This window comes from Opisthorchis viverrini (assembly GCF_000715545.1).
Source record: "Opisthorchis viverrini unplaced genomic scaffold opera_v5_8, whole genome shotgun sequence".
NCBI classification, from domain to species: Eukaryota; Metazoa; Platyhelminthes; class Trematoda; order Opisthorchiida; family Opisthorchiidae; genus Opisthorchis; species Opisthorchis viverrini.
The window spans coordinates 4437239-4462146 of record NW_008751664.1 but is presented as its reverse complement, the minus strand read 5'-3'; the positions used below and the strand labels follow the sequence as shown (position 1 = coordinate 4462146).

Here is a 24908-nt window from a genome sequence, read left to right as displayed (position 1 = left end):
CGTATCGACAAGCGAAGTTATTTGAGCTTTACCCTCAACTTGGCGCGTCTCATCCCAAAACCACGACCTACCGATGAACCACACATTGTTGATTTCACTGTGACTGGTGGCGAATCACTTGCAGGTTTGGTGAACAAACCAACCCTCATCTGCTCAACCTGGGCTACTAACTTTTTTTTGCGTTACATAATTACCTAAAGGTGATCACTTTTCAACGTAGTCAATTTTTAATCGTTGTACCCTATTTGTTCCTTATATCGAAAGTCTGGTGATGAACCAACGCTTTTCAAACGTAGTCTTTGTGAATGAAAAATTTCCTTTGTTGCGTCCTGTAGGTTTCCCAAGAGCAGATAATTGGGAATTCGGAACTTCTCTGCATATTGCACGTGAAGCTCTCCTGACGCATTCTTAACCAGCTGGAACATATATATGCTTTCTCTCGATTTTTATAACCTCCCGGAAAATCGGCGTCGTTTTCCGTAGATGTGTCATCACCACAGCAGTTTGTATTATGAGGTCTATGGCATCAGGTGACGACCAGTATTCGGCTGGATTTAGCGTTGGCTCCTGTGCTACTCGTATTCACGATGGCTTGCCGCAGAAACCCACCTACCATTTCGAGTTGCCTGCATGCTTGAGCTCTTTATCTCCGTCTGTGAATCGTCCAACGCACAAACTCGTTTGGTACCAACAACAGGTAAGCTTCCAGCTTGAGGTAACGTGTAGTTTGATATGTGACACCGTGGTTGAAAGAGCTCGTGGACCGGGCACCTTTTCCTTAGTTGTTTTGTTGACTTGGTTTATCAGTTTTCACTTCAAAACCAACACTGATTTATTGTATCCGGAAAACGCAGTAGTCATCACAATTCAATGGTTTGTTGTCATCTGCTAATATGTCAGTGATGATGAACAATCATAGCCTGACTGGTGGACCTTTGTTAAGTACATTTACCATTCATGCCCTTAAAGTAGCTGTTGATGTGCACAAGTAGAACAACTGTTGGGGCGAAGTTCCGATCTTTAGAACGTAATCATTTGTTGAATCAACTTTTTTTACTCAGGACAAGCAGTCCGCTGGTGGATAATCAGATTGTGTATCCAACTTTTAATTGTTTTGTCACAGTGCGGCTCGACCTTGCTTATGTCGTCTGTTCCACACCGCTCTCCATGTCGGACAAGCTGTCACCCGTTACCATCTCCACTCTGTGGGCGATGGATAACGAGCTGCAGAGCTGTGACCATGATAGTTGGATGCACTGCCCATGACCGACGCATGGTTCTACTGTACACTATTTCATAATGGGCATTGGGTTTTAAATTTTACTCATCGCTTGTATTTATTTGATCTTGTCGAGGACCTTTTCCATACGGTTACTTACAGTAATCCAGTCGAAGATATAATACACACGGAAATAGGCTCTTCGGTTTTCCTTGGGGGATTTTCCATTGGATCATGGTAAATGGGAAAAGCGATGCAGCTATAGGGGTGGCCTCCTCTGTAATTATTCTGGATACTGTTAGCTTAGCTTGAGGAATCTCAGTAGTTTTTTTGCAAGCCGATGACTGGAAAGTGTAGTTCGAACTCAGTTCTGATTTATCGATCGCGCCTGTCTGACCTCGGATTCGTTAGTGGAGTGTAAGTCCTCATACCCTCTTTGGGTCGTCTGACAGCCATTCGTTTTGAGGTGGCCGCGGTTGAAGGATATTTTGTTATCATTGGACGAATACGATGATGACTGGAATGGAAGCTATAAACACAGCAATAAACTGTGGTTACGAATGTGTACTTGGTGTTGTTACTCAGAAAGATAACGATTGTTTGTCCATTGAAGTGTGCACGGAACGTGTGGGACAAAAGTATAACTAGTCTGGTACTTTGCTCACATCCCTGTATCCGTACTTCAGACTCTGATTGGGCTTTTCCGGTCCTACAACTACTCAATTTCAACTGATTTCTACTGCAGTATATCATAGGCTGTAGCTGGCCATGTCGGACGATCTTAGGAAAGAGTTACACAGGTACCGACCTTATCTAACTTTCGATGTCGGACTCCTTGGCCGTTTCTGTAGGTCGCCGTACAACCCGTAGAATGCACGGGATTCGGGCTACTAATCAAGTATCAAGGTCCATTCAGGAGAACATAAGATGTTTATTGACGGACACCTTCCAAGAAAGATGTCGATGTTTGTGTTCCCAGCCATGAAAAGTAGTTTTTATACACCCGTAGCCATTCTGAGGTCAAAAATAAGGGGCGATGTACATATGGGACAGAAACCAGCCCTGTTGCTTCGGTCAGACACATCTGGATCGGTAGGTTCTACGTGCTTCAATATCTAGTTTGGATTGTGCTGTGGAAGAAAGGGCAATTCACGGTCACTTTCAAAAATGAACATTCATAGGACACTAGCTACAGCTCCGCGGACCTAGTTTTGGGTGGACGTATTGAGGTTAGCCTTCAAAAGAATTTCCATGCCATACAGTAATCTGTCAACCGAGTAATCTCCTGAGTGACGTCATATGTGTTACTCATAGTTTGCCAGCTTTTACTCATCTGTAGTCGCTATGTTTGTTCTCAATCCATTCCCAAAGCGTCTCCTTTGTTCTTGGTCACTCAGGAAATTGCCGAACTATTACTGGGTGCTGCACTTAATCAGGACTGGTTGTCTTCGTTTGTGAATGTTAGGTAAGTTGGGTTTTATCATCATTGCTTCCGATGAGGTCGTAGTTAACCCAACGACAATCTGGTTCTGTTTCTAGCACTTGCAGAAAGTTTTGTCTATGATGTCCTTTCCTATCGTTCTAGGCCTCCAAACGGTACTGTGCTTTTTTACCGACGTGACACGGCCAATTTGGCGCGAAAACAAGATGGCTACCTTTGGCAACGAAAACCGAATCGTCGAGCGGTCAAAGAGGTGCATATGGTTCTCAAAGTGGACGGCGTCGAGGTATAAGAATATGCAAATTTTTCTTACTTGTTCGTGCAAGTTTACACGTTCACAAGTTTCGAGGACTTTCCGTGGTAAACGATGTATATATTACGTAAATCTACATATATGTGCGTATGTATATATGTATGATGTGGGCAATATTCAAAACTCATAGATCCATGAAAACTGAAACCAGAGTTGCACAGTGGTGATTCGTACAATGGTACTACGCAATCAATGGATCCGCTTCTGCTTTCAGTGATGCTCTGAGCCGTAGATGGGGTCGAGATACCAAAATTAGTAACACTGGAGATGTCTGCCTAGAATATGTGCGAGCTGTGCAACTTAGGCCAACTAAACTACCCTCTTATAGTCAGTTGTTCTTCTAGATAACAGCTACACACCCTTGTTCTTTTTAAGAGCAGTTTCCCCTAGATGCAGCAAAAAATAGGGTGCGCGAGGGGAATGTCACTTACGAGGACCAGTCGTATATTACTATTACTAATTATGCATTTCAGCATAATTTTTATGGTACTTTACTCCCCAGAGGAGCTCCTCCTCTCCTCGTCCATTCCTCATCGAGGGGGCAGTTTTTCACCTCCTCACTTGAGGAAAAAGTCCTCCGGAGCCAGAGACGAGACTTTTCACCGCATCGAAAATTGCTCGTTTACTGTTCAAGAGAAAACACAATGAAAAATACCTTATTTCTTCGACAGGTTGATTGTCACGCTAAGAGGTTGATGTTATAAGAACTTCTGATACACTATTCTGCCACGTCACGGAACCCCCACTCAGTGAACTCAACAACCTGGTCGGTAATTCAGCAAATGACAACTGCAGTGCGAATTCCGTTGTGATGAGGCTGGGCGTTAACGTGGTGTGTACGCCTCCTTGACCCACTAAGTTATCCCTATGACACTTGCAGATTCTCATGCTGGTGCAGTCAGTGGGTGGAATTCAGATCGAATGTCCTCCTGGCTGTATAAGGGCTGGAATATGATGGTTGTTCATCACCTAGAAGTCGGTAGTCTCAGATTAACAGCTGTCTCCCTACAATGAAGCATTTAAGCCAAAGACTTTGGCTGAGGGCTTGAAACATCCTGCGCTTTAAATTTAAGTGTCAGGACAGGATATCAGCCTACATCGAACCATGAACCGTACAAACATTAATAATTTCATGTGATGTCGACCATCGCATGGTACCATCAAATTGCTCCATACGGTGGGACGGGCAAGCTTAAGCTATCGTCTATCTTCATTATTATTTCCTAATTTCCACCGTGTCTCACATCACGATCACTCCTCTGTAGAGCCCCATAGGCTCATCAGTCTGACACCTAAGGAAGTGACTGGTTACTGTTCACATTTGCCTCACAAGCCTCATTCACTTGTTTTTAATGTGAGATTTCTCAGGCAAATCGGTCAACAAGCCATTTTAGTGCCAACTCGGGATAGCTCAGTGGGTGAGGCGCGCACTTACAGACTGCAGTGTTCGTGGTTCGAACCTCACCTCCTCATCTCAACTTCTCCCGTCTAGACTTGGGCAGCCTGGCGGTATCTCAGCACTCATGCTTCCTTCCAGTGGCATGGCAGATGTGCACTAAAAGGGTGAAACAGCTGAACGAATTTCTACTCTCAAAAGTTTAATAACAGGCATTTGCTGCACCTGAAACCCGAATGCAGGATCCAGTAGAAGTAATCGAGCCTACGGTATCGCCGTTATTCAAATACAACGGCTTATGCACTTCGTCAACTTTCATAAAAACTTATACTAACCGAAGTACTACCCTTAATTCGTCGTTTCTGCATGTGTACCAAATAAGTGTGGCTGTGGTTTGGTGAAGCACGTTTTTTTTGAGAACTAGCCACTCCAATCCATAACGAATAGCTTATGTACTGTTTTAGTCGCTGCATATCTCAGTGCACGGGTGGGATCTCATCAGATGCTCGACTTCTCAGCCTGTTGGACAGATTTGACGATAATGACACGCAGTCTCTGAAATCATTTTGATCAGTGGCTAGAGGTCTAACCAGTGCGATCTGGTTCTCCAAGTCAGGGGTTGTGGCAACAACAACTCGCATCTGTGGCGAGTTATTCTTTAAGAAGTGCAATGCATCAGTCTTGGCCGTGACGTGTATCTGTCAGCCAGAACAGGAACCCTCGGGCACCTCCAAATTAATCTCTGAGCTTCGATCCCAGGTTTATCGGGTTGCCTTTGATGTTTGCACTCGGAAGCAAGCGTAGCGACAGGCTGCTCTTGTTCGCATGCTGTACTCTCTTGGTGTTTGTTATATCTGCTGTGCTGCGTGTCAGCAATAAGGATTCAAGATCCAAGTACATTCGTCGATATGAATGTCCCATTATTCCACTCGCTTCCGGTTGTGAATCTGTGGCTATCTACAGGCCGCTTGTTAGGCTTTGAAGGGATCGGCGTCACTCTAAGTCACCAGGCGGAAGAACCCTTCCTTGACTGTTCGGTTTATCTGGTAAAGTCCGTTTGTCTCACAAAAAGGAATTTGATTGCTTTCTGTTTATGATGTCTCCTCATGCCCTAATTAACTGTAGCCCTGACACTATAAAAAATAATGACGCCTTGAGGGTTGGCTAGAAACCCAGATTCCACTGTGGTTGCCGGAGATTTGAATTCACTAGTCGACAGTCTAGGTACATCCGATTGAATTCACTAGTCGACAGTCTAGGTACAATTGAGTGGTTCAATTGAGTGGCTCAATTGAGTGGTCGAGTGGGATTAAACTCGTTCTGTACGGGCAAACGACAGCTTCAGCTGCATACTGAAATACCTGTTCTTGTGCTGTACTAACTTCCGAAATAACTGAATTCGTCTGGCTGCATGATGCTCAAAAGCGTGCCAGCGAAACATCACCAGCAGTTACCGGTAACGTGAATCAATAGCCTGTTGTTGCTCGTTCTCAGACATCATGCGCTCGTCCGGAGTCGCTCCTGTTTTCGTTCTTAGAGGAAAGTAAAAGGTCAGTACTTCGTGTAGCAAGTGGGAGGCTCGCCGATCCTGAATTTAAACGAATTCATCAAAAGCATCATCTAGGCTATCTTCCAACCAGCGCAGCGTCATGTCGATTCACACTGAACCGAGAAAGCCGCATCTTTGTACAATTCCGAGAGTTCCAACTGCGGCAATGCGCTACCAGCACTACTCAAGTTCTGGAAATGCCTGAATCTCGGAGGAGTGTACCCACCGATGTCGAACATAATTTAGCCCGGCGAATCACCAGACGTCCATTTAAACTTAGCATGTTCGTGGGGCATATGAAAGTCTAAAGAAATAGAAGAGGCGAAGACTGCCTGAAATCCACGAAGATTATTTCGATTGATCTTTGCAACCGGTCACCAAATCCGTCTGCAAATAAAACCTTCAAGAATCAAAGTGTCGTGGCCATCTTCAATAAAGAAGGATACATTGACCGCTGGACCGAGCTTTTAAAAAAACAGTTCCCCTAGCCACCTGCTGCCACTCAGTCTGATTGTCAAACTTCTCTAGAACTGCATACGTTCTCGGAGGTCTATGATTTCGTAATTTTTTCCAAGCGGTACCGATTTTTTTCGTCCGGATGACATCACACCCGCAACGTTCGAATGTAGGAATAAGTTTCAGAAATAAATGCCCGGGAAGTTTGTAAATATACTAGGTTGTTTGTATTCTCAGACTACCAGACACTTACTTGCACTTCTTAGCTGGACTATCTAGCTAGCGCTCGCCCATCATTGTTTTCTGCGCTTGTATTGCGTGGTACTGGATCAATCGTGCTGATTGTCCTACCATGATACTGAGATGTGGGTTTGTAAGAGGTGGACAGTTTTCCACTTTTCACTATTTACCGGGACTTTGTTCCACCATTGATGTGTGGTAGTTAGGCGTCAGTTTTTACTACTGGTGGGGATGATGATGACGCAATGCGAAGTAAAGATTTTTGAACTGACATTGGGAAGACGAAGCAACGCATGGTAACTCCACATGTATCATCCCTCCCTAATGACTACCATTGTTTTCCTTTTTACGTTACGATTCATCTTCGTGATAATTAACCTTATTTCATGTTATTAATGTTAGGGAGACCCGCGTACAAATTATTCACTCCTGACTGCCTAGGTGACTGACGGCCTTTTTGTGAGTTTCCCACGTTGCACTGCGGTGTCTCAGCCGAGGATGCGTGTCACTAGGTGAAGCACTAGGGGAGCTCAAAAGAGCTGTTTACAGTTCATATTCAACTAAAATTCGGTTACCCTGGTGTAGAAAACGCGCTCTAGGTTCCCATCGGTAAATCATTCTGCGGACATAGGCTCCGGTTATCAAGGCATTGTGGTATCTTTGGTTGTTTTTGCACGAGGAAGGAGTGATGTGTCCGTTGAACTGCTATAATTCGTAGGCTTTTACTTCCGCTGCCTGAAACGAATGAAGATCCGATAGAACGTAATGGACCACTTCATGGGCTTTGTGGAATTCCCGCTTCTTGTCACGAATGCCACTGGGTAACCCTGCCATTTTCCTGAACATCATCACTTCTTTATACATGCCACCAAGAAGGGATTCTGGTCTGTTATCATTTCAGTTGTTTATCTCAAATGCTGATGGGATTTATGTATTTATCTCGTGAGGAGCTGCTCTTTTTCTGCCTTTAGAAGCAGCAACGCGAACTTGTTCTAGGTTCACTATGAACTGTCGTTCCATTCGATGTGTGTTTCAGAACTGGTGAACATAATTTTGCAAAATACTCTATTGAATCGTACGCTTGACGTTTACCTGCAGTGTTGGGGTGACAAATAACGGCTTGGTTGGACTGGATTCTCTTCCGTTTGGATATGGCCTCGGTAGTTCACCTGACTTCTACTTGGTGCAACGACATCCCATTTGATACAGTTCGCGTTCACAAGTCCATTCAGATTGCAGCGGTATTCTGCGATATGCCACTCTCTTTCACGAGAACCCCAAAAGAATCCCCCTCTCGTGGGAGCAATGTCGCATTGCTCTATTCTTTCTGTACAATCGTCCATCAAGGAAGAAAACTCACCAAAACTGCTCAAGGTGCACTTTGGGGCTCTTCATGCCCCAAATGGAAACATCGAAATATAATCCATGAACTTCACGACCACAGTACCCTCTATGATTGACTTAGCACCACTAGTAGACTGACGCTTAAAGCTACCGATGTTTTCAGAACCGCAACATTTGGAATACCGACGGCCTTTTTGAAAGTGGTTGATTTAACTTGATCCATATTATAGTATGATGTTGGGGGACATGCTACTCAGCCTAAAACGGCCTGGAGTTAGTTAGTTAATTAACTAATTAAGAATATCTCTTGAAACAGTGCACAACACAACAATTCTAGTTTTTTTCGTTGTGCTGTCACCCACACCAATTTACTTTGTGTTCCTCATTCGGATCGGTCTAGGTGACATAAAATTACCAGTCTGTATTCAACCAGATGACAGAACCCCACGGATATTGTACGGGCCCGTCGTATTCATTTAAGTCATCATCTCTAAATAGTCTGTGGGTTGAACCCACATGCGTCTCGGCTGAAATCACAAGGTGGTCTCAAGGGGTGCTCAGTCCTTGACGTGAGAACTGAAGCGTTTTACACAACTCAGGGAAGTTTGAATTGGCAGTCGAGTCACGTTTAAGTTTCTGCTGAGCCACCTTAGGTTTTCTGTCGAGTCCTCATGATATTCTAATGGAAACTTTCTTAAAGTGCTAGAGCATCTTAACGTGAAGAACTGTAGTGCTTTATGATTTCCACTGGAGACATTCGGACAAAAGGATGCTAGTTGTCTCTACTGTCTTGAGTTCTGTAACCTGGGGCGTCTGTGCTCCAACAAGGATAACACTTAACTTGCGATTATAACGTCCCGCAGTTTCCGATCACCACGAGCTCAAAGTACACTCAGTGACCGGAAGGTCAGTGGCTTGTACCCAACTCTGGCATCTCGACTAGTCCTGTCTAGGTCTGGGCAACCGGGCAGTATCTCAGCCTTCGTACTTCCTACGGGTAGCGTCGCAGCTAGGAACCGAAAGGGTGGTACAGCTGGACGACTATAAATATTATTTCTTACCACTAATCTCCTAACAATTAGTGCTTTACCTTTTTGTGAGAATTCCTTTTTTAGCAAAAACAATTCATTGTTTCGTCACATGTTCACCCTTATTTTTCTCCATCGTTCCCTATATTTACAGTGTATTCTGGCCAACTACGCACACTCTGCGCTCCTGTCAACATTCCACAGACGCACATACTCTCTTCGATATGTAAGTCTACCACCGTAGGCCCCACACACCTATCTTTCCTTCTTCGATTAATTACTATTGTACTCCACCCAAGTTGCCTCCCTACGCTCACCCTACCTTTCCCTAGGCAGTTTGATGATATCGATATTTGCTTGAGTTGTGCCCCATGTCGCGTTTGTTTGCGAAAATAGTCCGGTCGAGTTCTTTCGTGGGCTTGCCCAGTGTAAACGACAGAACTTACCCATGGTGTTTTTTGTTTGAATGTACGACTCAATCGTTAGTGTATGGTGATGCGAACGCCGTTTGGTCTGGTTGCGAATACAGTTGCTGGCTTATTTGCAGAACTTGCCGGTTCATCTGCAAGATGACAGCATCGTGGCGTGATGGGTTGGCTTGGTTTTAGGATCATGTAGTGACACATCTACGATGCTCCTTCTGTGTGTGAATTCTTTGTGGAAGGAAAATCTAAGAGGTTAGTTTTAGGAAGCCTCAATTTCCCACATTCGGAATACACTCATTCTTGATTATAAGAAATATGTTCGACCGAACAATTTGCGAGATTCAGTTGTTTTGCGATGTGAATCCCCTTACTAGCAGTACCCTGTAGTAATTGAGCAAGAAACGTCCCTAACTTTCACGGGACAGTACTTCAGCACATTCAGACCAGCTGCTGTGCAGGTGGTTGAAGGTTACGCCTGTGGCCCGCGAAATGGACCGAATTTCGCTCACATCAAACAAGTCAAGGGACAGAAAGTATTCTTCGCCTGTAGGATGAACGCAGTTCACAAAATTTTGGGGGACTTTTCCCCACAGTTTCTCTACAGTTTCTCTAGTTTCTATTGAAAGTGATTCACGCAAGTGTGAGCACCTTCCTGGGACTGAAAGAGCAGATTTATCGTTAATTACCTGAACTTGAAACTGCACCACGGAAGTCTTACCGTACGAACTATTTCTCTTGAAGTCCTGACAACAAATTTGCTCAACTGTCGTTCTTGTCTCATGATTTCGTAGCCTTGCTTTCTCCTGGTTTTGTTTTGAGTCAATGCGTCGTGAAAAGACTGCTCGATTGCTCAGCTAGCGTTGTTTCTTCTTTGAACGAGTGCTTCAAAATCGAATTAACAGACTAAGCGATGGACCATCTGTTATCACTGACCATCACTTGTTGTCTCAACTTCCACTGCTATTTCCACCACTTCCCTTCTATGCTTGTTTTTGCCTGCTGCTCTTGTACCGCACGAATTTTCGATGATACGTCTTGGGGAATGCTGATTCAAAATGCACTTGTGTATTAATCTAATCAATTTGGATAAATTTCATTAGGGTGCCTGAACAATCATGTCCTCTATTCTACGCTGACCACTCAACTCCCGATGAGGGTGGATTTACTGTGTTGATACGGAGATTCGGATGAATATGTGCTCGTGCACCTTAATTAGGACCTTCGCTCTGAAGACCTGTTCAGACTATGGCACTTGGGCTTGTCACATGCCTCAGTCGATCTTTCCATCCCAGGTTACCCTGCAGTTTCTGTCCGTACCACATGGCTAGATTTCCGTATTTGGCAGTTATATTGTGAAAGACGCAGATCGATGCGGTGTAAAGCACGATACAGCCATTTGCATTGTCGAATGTGTTAACCGTATTAGTGGATCTTCTGTGTAAGGATATTTAGAAACTGGCAACTCCCGTCACTCTACGCGGCCAATTAGCCTTGTTCGCTGTATATATGCTCAAATGAATGCCACCATTCCTAAGTTTTAAGTTCCACATTTGTCTTCAATGACTACTCGTTTGCTCAGCCATGCGTGACAGTCTATTTTCGTATTTTCAAGTGGCGAGGTGGCTCAATGGTTAGAACACGAATTTACTGACGGGGAAGTCCGTGGTTTAGACCCGACCTCTGCCTCTCGACTTCCCCTGTCTAGGCTTGGGCAATCTGGTAGTGTACCAGTGCTCGTGCTTCCTTTGGGAGGCATGGCAGGTAGGCACCGAAGGGGTGTTACAGCCGAACGATTATCTTTTATTATCTTATATTTTCAAATATACGAACTTTATCGACTTCACTGCTCCCAACATGCTAATGTTTCTGGTTACGTCAATCTTCACATATCACCTATATGATACTGTAAATCTGTTCGGCCCGATATTTCAACTGTATGTAATTGCAGTTGAAGTCAATCTGTCTTATCCTTATTCGAGAACATCAGCAGTGCGCACCTCACTAATCTCTACAAGAAATCGAATTCGGGACCTTGCGACTGGTACTTAAAGACTATACCGTTCAGCGTGTGATAAACCCTCAGATGAACAAGATACAGCGGCACTCACTCTTCACTCACTGTATTCATATCACGTGCCTACTGGCCGCTCGAGTGACGACTCTCCAGATGGAAAGTTCATGAATCATGTGAGTTATTCTTTCCGAGGTAGTCATAGCATGTCGATAGTATAAGATTTGGGAATAGTTCAATCAAGATTTCGTCCTGTGAGCGAAGTCGATGTGTGCCGCACAACGTCCTCGAATAAGGTGACTGGAATTGGCCAATGTATGTGCCAAGTTCACGTGCTTCTTTGATGGAAAATTGCACATCATCGGGCATTGAGTTTCACCTCCTCTTGGTTCCACAAAAATCTCATACGTCATCTTAGTATTTGATTCTGGTTTTGAAAGCCTCATGTATTATGTTTGATCGCCCTTCTGTCAGAGTCCATCGATTGTGCTGTTCCATTACCTGAATGTTCCATCAATTACGGCCAATGACAAGCTGTGTCTACCCATTCCGATGTTCGACGAAGAGAATCGAGCTGCCCTGACTAGAACTTTCATTGTCCAGCAACTCCTCCCCATGTGTAAGTGGTGCAGAGGTCTTTGTTTGGCTCTATCTCTTTAAATGGTCATCTAGCCTTTTATCTTCAGTATCGTTTTCTAGAATGTACTCATACCCGAGTAAGTCAGGTCAGGGAAGGCTGTGTACATCTGAGGGTGAATTTGTAGTACGCAATCTTCCAATGGTTTCCAACGATCAGATCTAAAGACTAATATGGGACAAATATGGTGTTAAAAAAGATAGAATAGATCAAGCAAGAAGGCACAGCAACAGGCGATTTATCGTAAGGTTGCTGTCGACGAGACATGGGGTCATGTATGGAATTACGGCGAGTTTCGATATGGACAGAAGTAGAGACGGCTCCAAACACTATTGAATATACATGGTGCTAATTGTCTGAAAAAGCTACGGAAGGATACTGTTTTGCAACCAGAAACCCGATGAAGGTGGTCTTTACAGAGGCGCTGTTTCTTGTGGTTAGACAGTAGTTCTTTTCGAGATGTTCTTGAAATAAGTTTCCCAGTGTGCGGAAGGATATGTTGCCTCCGCTTTCCCAAGGGTCGCTGATGGTGCACACAAGCTATCAATCACAGGTATGCACATAAAGGCAGCTTGCGCTTTCCGAAGGGAACTTCGACAGGTGTCATGCTTCACTGGAAGCAGGTTTTAACCTCGTCAAATCAAATTACAGTCCTCCAGGTAAACCAAGCTTGTCTAGCATATACTTTAGCCGATCTTCGGCACCCAACTTTCTGTACTGTTTCTCATCATATTGCCCATTTGTTTTTTCTGTCTGAGATCACATTAAGGATTGACCTCAAACGAGCACAGTGCATAGCGAAACAGCTATTTATTTTGTGGAGCATGATCATTGGTACGAACTGAACCCGAATAGATAGAGATTCTGAATAGCTACATTGTTGGACTATGCAAACACTGCCTTTTGGTGATCACTAATGTACTCGGACATGCATGTGCATAGCCTACCTGTCCACAGCGATGTTTCACAAAAACTTTCGTGTATACTCGTCATACGAGTTCTCTTTCGCCATCAACTGTGCCGGCTGGTGCCACAGTATTGTCATTAAAGTACTGAATCCAGTGTTTCAAGAAACTTGCGCGGTGCAGTTAACGCGGATGGCCAGATTATTGTGTTAACCCCATGTTACTATGCCACACCGCCTCACTCTAGAATTGTTGAGTTGCGTTGGTACAATCGTTAAGCTAGATTGTGCAATCACACTGCTCAATTTTCCAAGGATACGGTAGTAGTAGGTCGGTTGTGGGCTCTATTCACTTTCGTTTCAGCCGTTTGTTACCATCCCTTTTCTTGGGAGCTTCGCTCAAACAATACATTTTTCACCATCCATAGGAGTATATTGGAGACTCGAGCATTTTGAAGTGGATAGTCATCCAGCGCAAAGCGAAGCATTTTGACCTTACCTAGCTTTTTTCGGTATGTTTATTCACAAATATGCGTGCGATTAAAAATAATAAACACATCACATGGAAGTTCGAGTCGTCCAGGGGCGAGATGGCACAGCTTCGCCTCAGGACACGCTGTCTGGCTCATGTATTCGGTTTAATCCAGTGAGATCAGCGCGCTCTTTTTTCAGTCAGCCATCCTGGCAGAAGCACCGGTTGGGTGATTTCATCCCTAAATCAGCCCGGCGGTTAAGTCACGACAGCCAATTCTCTCGTTCGAACCCAACCTTGGCACTTCGATTACTGTTGTATAGGCTTGAACATATCAACCCCCGTACCTCCTTCGAGTTACACGGCAGTCATGCACCGAAGGAATTTCATAACTGAGCAGTGGTTTGTTTACTTTTCAGCCTAAGCTGAAAACCATAAGAACGCTGCTAGTCTCGACAGTGAAATAAACTTTGTCAGCTTCACGTCTTACTGCACGACATCTGTTTTCGGTTCTGCATAAGATCTAGCTCTTCACAAAACTGTTATTCACCTTACACAGTGATTTCCTTTTTATTTTTGTTACTAGTTTCTGGTTTTCCAACGCTCGTTTCGCGACCAGATTCAAACCGCCGTTTGCACTTTGATGTAAGTTTTGTCTGTTGTTACCTTCCTATTTATAGTCATAATTCATGTTTGACTTCGGCAATGTGCGGTCCATCTGGAGAGTTGACCGCTGTCTAACTCACCAACCCGTACCATGGCATATCCTCTAGTACGATATGGTGCGTTATCTAGTCGTATCTTATTGTATGGCAATGTCCCCCATTAGCCCTTTGTTTGTATCAACAATCGAGTTTTCTTGTGTACTCTGAGAACCCTCCATTAACTTCTACATATCCATGTGGATAGAAGCACAGTTGGCCATATCACCTCACAACATTTGTTTGACTCATCCTGCTGAATTCATGTCCCCTCTCTCAACTATCCTTACTTATTTTTTAATCCAGCCTCTTAAGCGCCAAAGTCGTTTAACCTCATATTCATGTATTTTTCTTAGCGCAACTTACATGTGTATCTTTCAGATTCGAGGTATCTTGACAACTTTATCGGCAGTGATTTCGCACCAATCTGAAAAGATCAAACCTCCGGTTGCAGGACGCTCTTGTTCCCGTACCACCTACCTTTTCATACATCCTACTCTCTTGGAGACCCCCTCCTCGATGTTATCATCGGACAACACCAGTAAATACAGATTACAGACTATGAATGGAGACGTTTCTGACCCTTCCTCCATTCACGCCTGCGGGAACCCAGTCAGGCAGGCTACCGCCGGTTGCAGTATAACAGAGAAAGATAAGAAAAATCCTGCTTCTGAGTATGTACGGTCAGATTTCACAGGTTAGTTCAATGGGATTTAGTTTTTAGTTTTTTATGCACGCATATGTAACCACCGATTGCTTGGCCCATGACTCCCAGCTGGTACTTCTACCTAGTCGATTAGTTCGGTGACTACTGTCCGTATCGCATAGCACGTTATTCATGTTCGCTATGATTTCCCAATGTGTCACTAATATGCTTTTACTATCCTTCCAATCACCGTCGCTCGTGTTGATTTGTAGCCCTGTGTTTATGTGTTTCATGTGTTGCCACCCTGCCGGATGTGCCAACATCAAACAGGCCTTATTGCCCACTATTTTTGTGCAACATTCAGTCCCAGAGAGATGCCTGAAATTATAATGATTCCGTTGATGAACTTTGTCGTGTTTCACCATTTAACCTGTTTCCCTGATCTTATCTTTAAGGTTAAACAAAACACTCTTAGATGAGTACGTCTGGGAATGCTTCTTGGTTGTTTTGCGACAATAAAGGCTTCAGTGCAGGCATGTATCTATTTCACCACCCAAAAAGCGTGAAATCACAGGGAATGGTTGATTTTAAATTCAGAAGAATCTCGTCCTTCGAAGCGGATCCTCCTTTTCTACTTTCGCGAAAGTCATTCTGAGACATGCGCGATTGCGTTTTCAGTCTTTGACGCTATTTAAACAAAGGGATACGTGCCATTATTGTGGTTTATTTCATTTAATCAGTTGGAGTTCTAATCTGGGTAGAGCTATGACGTCGTTTGTTTCTGTGATGTATGGGGCACTGTAAGCCCGCATTTGCATATTTACATTTAAGCTTTCCCTCCCTCCTCTTCATGGACAAACTAGAAGCCGGATTTTATCACACGATCTGTCTCCTCCTAAGTCGTCATCGTCTATTCGTTCTAGACGATATTTAGGGTACTTTTTGGTCGTTATCTGTGGATGTGCTCTAATTCGGGTCAAAGCAGGATACTGTTTCAGCGAACCCACTTTGTTTCGGCTGTTTAGGGGGCTTTTACTGGAACCACAGTTTGCATGTTGGATGGATGAAAACGGCCAATGTTCCATGCAGATCTCCATCCCATGTTTCCTTACTCAATCTCCTTCCTTTTTTCGAATAGTCTGCAGCTGAGTTTAACGTTTTAGCTTGAGTATATAATTGCCTACCTTAAATGATCGGATGCGACCTTTGTTGATTCTGACCGGGTATCGAGTCACAGGATGCTTTAATTGCGGCTCCAAGTAATCTGCTCATGCCCCACTAACCGAAACAAGTTATAAGCACTTACGTAGACCTACTGAACCTTCGAACCAATATGATCGTTCAACGAGATATCCTTTCATTATTTCTACGAAGACCACATGCTCTTCAAACTTCTATAATCGGTTGGTCACCCTCTCTTAAGCTTGTTCATTCCGAATTCACAATGGTAATCACCAAGCGCCAAAAGCTCCAGAAAAGTGTGAAGATGGCTACAGAAAATTTAGATAATTCTGAATTTGGACTAAACAAATATTCGGATCCTCGACTTATACACTCATCTTCATACCCATTTGGTTTTAACGGGAGACTCGCATGGAACCTAGCCGAATCTCCCGTTTGTGATATTCTTGTTCAACTAAATGTGCTACACCAGACCGCCTCATGTTTCAGTTGGAATGAACTTCGAGATATCGCAATACGTTTTATACGTACATACGTTTGACTGAAACGTGAGGGGATCTGGTGCACCACATTCAGTTGCTTTAGAACGTCATAAACGAGAGATTCAGGTATGTTCCAGGTGAGTATCCCGTCAAAACCAAATAGGTATGCAGATGAGTGTATAATTCGAATTTCGTGCAATCTGGGTTCAGTTATAACATAAGGTTGACGGAAACTCGGGGACTGTGTCTACCTGATGAGCTCCAAGAGGGGGTGGAACCGGTCGTGAGCTGTCGAAAAGTTTTCAGCAACCGTATGAGTAGTGTATTACATTCACATTCCCTCAAAAGTTTTCAGCAACCGTATGAGTAGTGTCTTACATTCACATTCCCTTACTCGTTTTAGACGCTATTTTCCAAACTCCTAGTTGCATCCGGTACCTTTTCGTTCCCTACTTTCAGTGTTTTTTATTTTGCTAACAAACCATAACTTGTATATGTATGTATGTCCTCCGGTCACCCATCACAGATTCCTGGACTGATCGTTTCACCGATTCGTTCCCAAACGAAGGGGATAAGATATATATTGTGAACCTTCCGGGGCGTCGGAGTGTTTCAAAATCAGGCGCGAATTCTGAATTCCAACCGGATTCGGCAGCTACTGAGTCTTCCGCAATCAGCCGGTTTGCATCAGCCGTTGAAGATGGCGAATATGAAGTTGTAACAAGCGAGTTCGACAGTCGTGAAACGGAACTTTTGTTTGGCGTTTTGCCGTCGGACCGTAGGTCCGAAGAATTACCAAGCAATGCGTTCTCGGTAAGTTCCCTGAGTACCTCAATCTCAGTTTATCTTGGTAACATGATGTGTTTGATAATTTTATTTGGTTGACAAGAGCCTAGCGCCACCCCGGTGCGACGCAACTCAACCACTTTTACTCTGATGTTTTTGGCATTCAGATTATTTCCTAGTGACTATGACTCACTACTGATCGAGACTTAAAAAGAGGTTTTAGGTGGTTGGCTCTTGTTGCTGTGGTGATGGCAGTATTGGCCTAACAGGTTTGTTCGATAACCGTAACTACTCAGTAAGATTGGTTTTTCGAACTGTGATACATGTTTAGACGGTGACACATCCACGCGGCATACCGACATGTTTCTCCTCTCAACGGGTGGTGAATACGAATTCTTTGATGCCTTATGCATTTGGCCAGTTATCTACGAGCGTTTTCAGCAGTCCTTGTCCGACTGTTGGGTATGACGAAAGTAGCGTTCAAATGTGATTTTTATGTTATCTGGTTAGTTTGGAATATTAAACACTTAGGGAAATCTCTTTAGAAAGAAGTTCTGCCTAACACTGTATCAAAGCAGTGGCATCCAACTGTACTGGAACAGGGTCAAGGTTGTCGTACAATACAGATCTTGCAGTTTCTAGTGAATTTCGTCAGTGTTGCCAAGGAGTGAAGTGCTGGTGGCATTGGGCGTTTCTGTGTGACGGTCAATCCATGAATCTAGACCAACTACAACATCCGTTGTCTTTGCGGTATTTCTAGTTGAGGTTAAATTTGCGATTCCTGAAACCAGAATTCACCTTTCGTATGGCATGTTTGTCTCCTCGAAAAGGATTATGACTTGCCTTCGCGATCAGGTGGGTTACTCGTGAGAGTAGTGCTGTGCAAAGAAAAACAGTTTCGACCAAAGATAGTTTTCTTCCGATAGTTAACTGACGAAAGTACTGTACGGCCAGTATGACACTTGGCGATATTGAAAAGCCTGGTTACTCTTTGGTCCAGTGGAACTGACTGATCAATGCGGTTTCTCGAGCACTTCCGTGATATTCGTGCACATTGGGTTTTGAGTTTAACTGTTGATCTGTTGCATCGTCAGTTGGCCCATTGTCCACGTCCGTGATTCTACGGAACAAAAAACTTACCAGGAAACCAGCCGGGAACAGCATACAATATCAACCACACTGTAGTGAAAACGTCTGGATTTTTATCCAATGCTTCTCGTTTCCAATGGTTTCCTCTATGATGTACCGTGATACGACCGTACACGGTGGTACTCGAACGAGTTTGTTTTCTCACGGCCAGTTTGGTAAGATTTGAAACTTTTAAGCCATGCGCAGCACATGTGACTCTCTTGGGGGCCGATTCGATTTGTTGATTGTTAGATCGTGAGGTTTTTCCTCTGAATTCATGTAGATGGTGTCTGCCGCTCTGCTGTTCGTTTTTTGGGTTCCTCATTTGCTTAAGTCCAATCGATTCGCAGGATGTTGAAGTTACGGCTAGTGGGAGCTGCTATCTCCAGTGAACGACCGAATTGCCGGAAGTGGGTCTTTTTTCGAAACTTATTCATAGACCTCAAGTACTTGTGCTTAGTTTATTGACCTTAGTTGGTTGACTTTTCTATTCAGGTCATGGGCAAGCTCGTGATCTTTACGATCTACCATATAGGACTTGTAAACTTTTACTAAGGTAACTATCGAAAATTAGCATATCAGTTGCTCAACATTCGCTGGGCTGACTACATGTGCTCCTCTAACTTCGTCGTTAAGTGTGTGCAACGCATGAACACTTATGAAGTTATCAAGTTGCCCGCACCGTTTCGTTTTTGGAACCGGACAGCATTTGGGAGCAACTTAGCCCCGGTATTGAACATTCATATCCGTTCATGTAAGACATTTACATCCTTATTCTTCACTTCACTACAGGCGAACCAAGATTTGTTGCACAACAGCGATTCGGACAAACCCACATCTCAGTCACCTGACTTATCTCAGTCTTGCAAAAGCACAGATTTGTTCAATTGGTTATCGGAACAGCAGCTCCACAATGGCGAAACGATCTGTGCGAGTTTTTTCCCAGAAACGTTTTCGAGCGAGTTAGGCCAAATCGATACAGATGAGTTCTGGACGGATTTTCTGCCTGACGATCAGTTTAGTTTCGGCGAAGATGAGCGACAACCAAGTGAGGAATTATGCGAACCGGACTACGCCTCTGACCCACTATCACATATTGATATCGGGACCCCTGCTCCAACGATAGAAGCGGTGGAAACGTCACTTTCCCCACCAAAACAATCTTGTCCAGTGGTAGACGCGCGCGATGTTTTCCCGCACTCTCTCAGGTAAGATTCTCAATTTGATCTGTTTGCAAAAGCCATTTCACTTTCTTCAATGTAAATTCAAGTGTGTATGTCCAAATCTGTGACCATATCACTTTCGTGTGAGCAGTTCTTCTATCCGGCGCAATTTTTCTGGATTTTCCACACTGAACTAGACTCAAGTTCTGCTCTTGTTAGACTCCATCAACACAGCATACCCCCGAGCGTATGGAGATGTGAACCTCAGACCGGTGATATACGAGGGGAGCATGTTATCACTGCGATGGTGCTCGTTGGACGCGCGGAAAGGTTGATAGTATTCACGTCTTAGCAGCGTGATTGGTTTAGACATTATGTAATTGAATTCCCGAATTTCCTTCTCCTATACATCGCATCAAACCAACACTCTTTAGGAATTTGGAGGATGCTAACATCTAACCCATTTCAGAAGCCACACAAGAAGTTCACCAGATTGGTGAAGCGGTGGTGAGTTCCAGTGCGAATGTTATATAAAGTGGCTTCCGTGTTAGGCTACATAGATAAGCAAACAAGGGATCGCAGTTTCGAACCTTCCCTCCTGAGTCTGTCTTTTCATTCCCATATTATACGTACTTAGGCTCCGTTCAAGAATATCCGAATTCCCATCTCTTCTAAATCCAGCTGTTACTTATTAGACCGTTTTTGCAACCATATCTCTTCTGTCTTGTAGGCGATCCTCCTTGGAGGTACCGCATTGTTTTGTTTTAGTATTCCGCAATTACTTGACACGTTTTCATTGGAAACAGGTCACTGATTTGTGTTTTCACACATTTATCTTCGAAACTCATTGAACTTGTACTCTGTAGAGTTTGTTTGAAGCTTTGTGAAGCCTCGTCGTTGTTTACAATGGTGTCGTCACTACAGACCCCTCTTTGTTTTCCAGTCAGACTGACGACGGACCTATTTACCAGAAGGCCCAATGTAATATTATTATCAGTGGTGTTCTAGTAAACAGAAGTATTCACCAACGGAGGTGTACTGATGCCGTTTCAATTAACTCAGCTTTAGCTGTCTCTCTTTCCAGTGACCGAATCGATAATGATCGAATCTTTCAGTCAAGTTTCTCCACGGTCGTCGAACACCGGGACGCACAGGACCCTTGTGAAAATGACTCAGTACGTTTGCACTTTTTGCACTGTAACCGGCTGTTAATTTCAGTTGGATGAGCAAGTTTGAATACCATTTCGTTGAATTTTTCATTTACAGTTGCCGACTGGTTCAATGAATCGCACCCCAGATGACGTTAGGATGCATACTCATTCGTCCGAAGATGACTTGGTTGATGAAATAAAGCCTGATGATTTATGGGACCTCCGAATCCCAGGTGATTGGTTCGTTTTTTATTTTAACCAGAGTTTAACCCTTCTGATGCGTATGATTCTGGCGTAGGTAGTGGAAACGTTTCTAAATGTCACTTTTAAACACTTCGGTGTACTTGGAAAATTTGCTTTTTCAGCATCTACTGTCATTGTCCAATAAAGATTTTAAAGTTTTGATATCCGTGTCTTGTTTCACGGTAGACAACAATGCCAGAAAGAAAACGAAAAATTCTGCACAGCTTAGAAGCGACAGAGTACATAGTTGTGTCCAGAGCGAAAGATGGTGAACTTGTGACACTAGGCGGCAAGGATGAAATGACTCGGCCACAAAGACCGTGCTTGGTCCGCTCACAGGATCCCCACTGCACTTTTACAAGCTAACATGCTTTCACGGGTGGCTTATTTACCGCTTAGTCAACGGCTTCTGTTGACGTGCTGCCGACCACTCATCATTTCCGATCCCGTGAAAACGTACTCAGCTTTATAATGTACTACTCATAAGGTTGCTGAAAATCCATCGACAGCCCACGACCGGTTTCGCCCTTCTTGGGGCTCATCAGGTAGGCGCAGTCCCCGGGTTTTCGTCAACCTTATGTTCTACTTGAAACCAAATTGCACGAAATTAGCGAATATGCACTCATTTGCAAACTAATTTGATTCTTTCGAGAGACTCACCTGGAGCCCAGCTGAATCTCTCGTTTATGATGTTCTCAGCTTTAGTTTTTTACATATCCAGTTTCCTATGTCTTGGCAGTTGATGCATGTGGCCTATCTTGCACAAAACACAAGAGGTGGGAAGAAAAGTTAGACGCACACTGCTGCTGATTGCCACCAGTGATGAATCTATTATTTGGCGAAAAATAACTTGTTCCCATATGGCAAAAAAATGAGGTTCACACATCCATTGATCAACTTTATGTCTAGTCCGAAACACCACGGACACTGAATCATGTTCAATTGGAACTATGCAATTTGATTTCGTTCTCTCTTCGCTGGCCACTAGCTAGAGTGATAGCCGTTCATAAAAAGCAGCTTGCACTCCCAGAGATTTCGGTCGAATTCCAGTCTACGACTGGTGTGATCGTTTTTCGGTTCGTTCGACTTTCATTTTTGTTGTTTGCCTGTTTGGATGTGAACTTTTGTCATTCAGTATGTACCTGTATCCAACACCGAAACATTGTCGGTGCACTCCACGTGCCACCGTCCGATGTGACACACCCTAATATTCACCGTTTTGTTCCCTGTAAAGTGCGGTCGGTGTTTGTTGGTAGTGAAATTTACTCCATTTCGTTAGAACCTTTAGCTTCCTCCCTACATTTTACATGAAAAAAAAACAGAAGAGAGTATTTTTCCATGCAGCCTGGGCTTGTGTAGGTTGCGTCACTAACCTTCACACGTGTTTCGAATCGAATTAGAGTTGTGCTACCACATTGTTCCGGTCTATACCAAGTTTGTCGATGCTTTCATGCCAGCAAATTCGGTTCACGTCCTATCCCAAAATTTTGTTTTATCTTTCTTCTGGATAAGTTAGGGTCACCTCTAGGGGCGAAGGATGGGTAGCAAAATTTTGACTCTTCTCTAAAAGAAATGAGACGCATNCTGAGACTCCTTCCTGCTCATACTTGAGTTAACCTTTTTATATGTTTATACACCACCTCTGGGCCATACCACATCAAATGAGAAATGGCTCAAGTGGTTTGAGCGCGAATTTACTGACCGAAATGTCCGTGGTTCGAACCTGACCTCTGCCTCTCGACTTCTCCTGTCTAGGCTTGGGAGACGTGGCAGTATCCCAGCCCTCGTGCTTCTTTCGGGTAGTATGGCAGCTAGGCACCGGAAGGGTGTTGCAGCTGAACGATTTTTTTTTACATAAAATGAGACCCTTTCCCTGTTGCAGTTCCCATGCGTATAGAACACCGGTTATCCCATTTTCGAAGGCATACAGTTTGAGAACTTTATGCTGTCATTTTTATTCCTAATTGTCTGACTGAGGGTTTAGAACTGTGGACATCTCAGAACGCTTTTGGTACGCTCGCACCACCATCTTTTCTGTTTTCACTTGAAGGCCTTAAATATACGCCAGTGAAGCATCAATGCCAAACTGATGCTGAGGGTTTAGAACTGTGGACATCTCAGAACGCTTTTGGTACGCTCGCACCACCATCTTTTCTGTTTTCACTTGAAGGCCTTAAATATACGCCAGTGAAGCATCAATGCCAACACTGATGCTGCTGCCTCATGAGGATACTGATGACCCTGTATTGTGTATGGGAAAAGCGTGTGGCCCGTAAGGTCAACTTATTGAGGCGCCGACTGGAAGGCATACTCTGTGCTATCTCGCCTGCTTATTTGAGAAGGCAGTCGTCGCTGTTTGTTGGCAGTCACTTTGTCCAAAATGGATTCCACAACCATTTTTGCTCCTGCTTTTCATACAGTCTGTCTTACTGTTCAATCCTTATAATTTTTTCAGCTATTACGTTGACAAATCAACTTTGGCGGGCAACGAATCGACATATCCCTCCAAGTTTCCCGTACTTCAAAGTTACTTTCATTTTTGGTTCAGCTATCGCAACTTACTACTCACGTATCATCTGTTACTGGTTACGTGAACAATGAATTTCGAGCAGAAACGTTTGCAGACAATGGTGAAGCTAGACTAATTACCCATGAACACAACAGGCAGTCCTGTGCATTTGTTGTCAAGGTCCAGCGTGTTTGATAGATTACGCGTACGTGCTGCTGGCATAAGTCTTAGTCAACCGCGTTACTGCTGATGTCTCGAAACATGTCTGAGAAGGACAGTGTGGCATCCGTACTAGTCTCATCGCAGTGTATTCGCTACCTAATACAGCTTCAAACAAAACTCCACGAATATTTCCAGCCGCTGATAGTCTCCTCGATAGGGTTTATGAAGGCTTTCGATTCTGCTAAATGAGAAGTACAGTCTGTTCTCCAGAATTCGTGAATCGTATCGAAGGCATACATGACAGAATGAGAGCAGAAATATGAGCCCATAGATCGATCTACAGTTGTTTCGCAATAGCCACAGGCTTGAAAGAAGGGTGTAACCTTGTCATCACCCTTCAGCCTGCTGCTTAGGTGAATGATGGTGCTAATGTGCAGTTCGAATTCGGGCTTGATAAACGCCTGTTCATAATTTAAGTTTTGTTGCAGAGTCTTGTCCATCAAGCTAAGTTTCGTGTCCTATTTTTCGTGGACCACTACATACCATTCGCCCCTAAAAATCCTTCTATTCAATTTTTTGTTGGGAACTACCCTTTTCGACCGAACTACAAATTTATTTTTTTGCCATTTCAGTCGCTCGTGCCCAGTGGGAGCTCGTCCACTGCTTTAGTTCTGCTACTGCACCATTACGCTCCTCATTGGCCGCTTCGGACGAGTTTATCCTTGTTTTGGATAACCACGGCGGAGATGCTGCATCTGGCGATCAGGGAGGAGATCTAGAATCCGACTCCTTCGATGCTGATGGGGTTGTTTATACCAGTTCTCCGAGGAAAACTCCAAGTTCCCCAACTTTTTTGTTTGGGCGGACCGACGAAGACATATCTAGTGATATTAAGGTATAGCACTGATTCCATTTTATTACGGATGTCTTGATTTCCTGACAAAGTAGATTTCTTTAAGTCTGTATTGTACAGTTTCATTGGTATTAGAACAGCACCTCCACACACATAATTGCGCGTCTTGTTCGTCTAGTAGTTTTCCCTTTCTTACGTGATCAGTGTTTGAGTGAACCGGACTACTTCCGCTTTCCAGTGATGACCTACCAGATTACCAGTTTTCGTCCGTTTTCAGTGTTTTGTTCGTTTGATTACTCACCATTTCATTGTCGCCATACACACTAGACGTTTCAATATTTGCTGTCTGCGGATCACAGCAGTTTTTGCTGAGAATTTCACTGTGTACCACAACTTATCACTAAAGCGATATGAAAACCACAACTGGCTAAGGCGCGAACTCATTGACCGAATGATTCGTGGTTCGA

At 43.9% G+C, this 24908-nt stretch overlaps 1 protein-coding gene across 1 annotated transcript in view; it reads left to right on the top strand.

Moving 5' to 3' along the window:
- Positions 1 to 335: 335 nt before the first annotated feature.
- T265_00838 (hypothetical protein) overlaps positions 336 to 24908 on the top strand; it is a gene marked incomplete at both ends in the record, with an annotated part of 36098 nt that continues 11525 nt past the window's right edge. Inside the window, 12 exons of the mRNA XM_009164710.1 lie at positions 336 to 697; positions 2617 to 2684; positions 2805 to 2946; positions 9141 to 9212; positions 11897 to 12041; positions 14022 to 14080; positions 14518 to 14833; positions 16973 to 17259; positions 19153 to 19568; positions 20608 to 20698; positions 20790 to 20907; positions 24221 to 24483. Coding sequence (XP_009162974.1) covers positions 512 to 697; positions 2617 to 2684; positions 2805 to 2946; positions 9141 to 9212; positions 11897 to 12041; positions 14022 to 14080; positions 14518 to 14833; positions 16973 to 17259; positions 19153 to 19568; positions 20608 to 20698; positions 20790 to 20907; positions 24221 to 24483 — 2163 coding nt within the window. The remainder of the gene's footprint in view (positions 698 to 2616; positions 2685 to 2804; positions 2947 to 9140; positions 9213 to 11896; positions 12042 to 14021; positions 14081 to 14517; positions 14834 to 16972; positions 17260 to 19152; positions 19569 to 20607; positions 20699 to 20789; positions 20908 to 24220; positions 24484 to 24908) is intronic.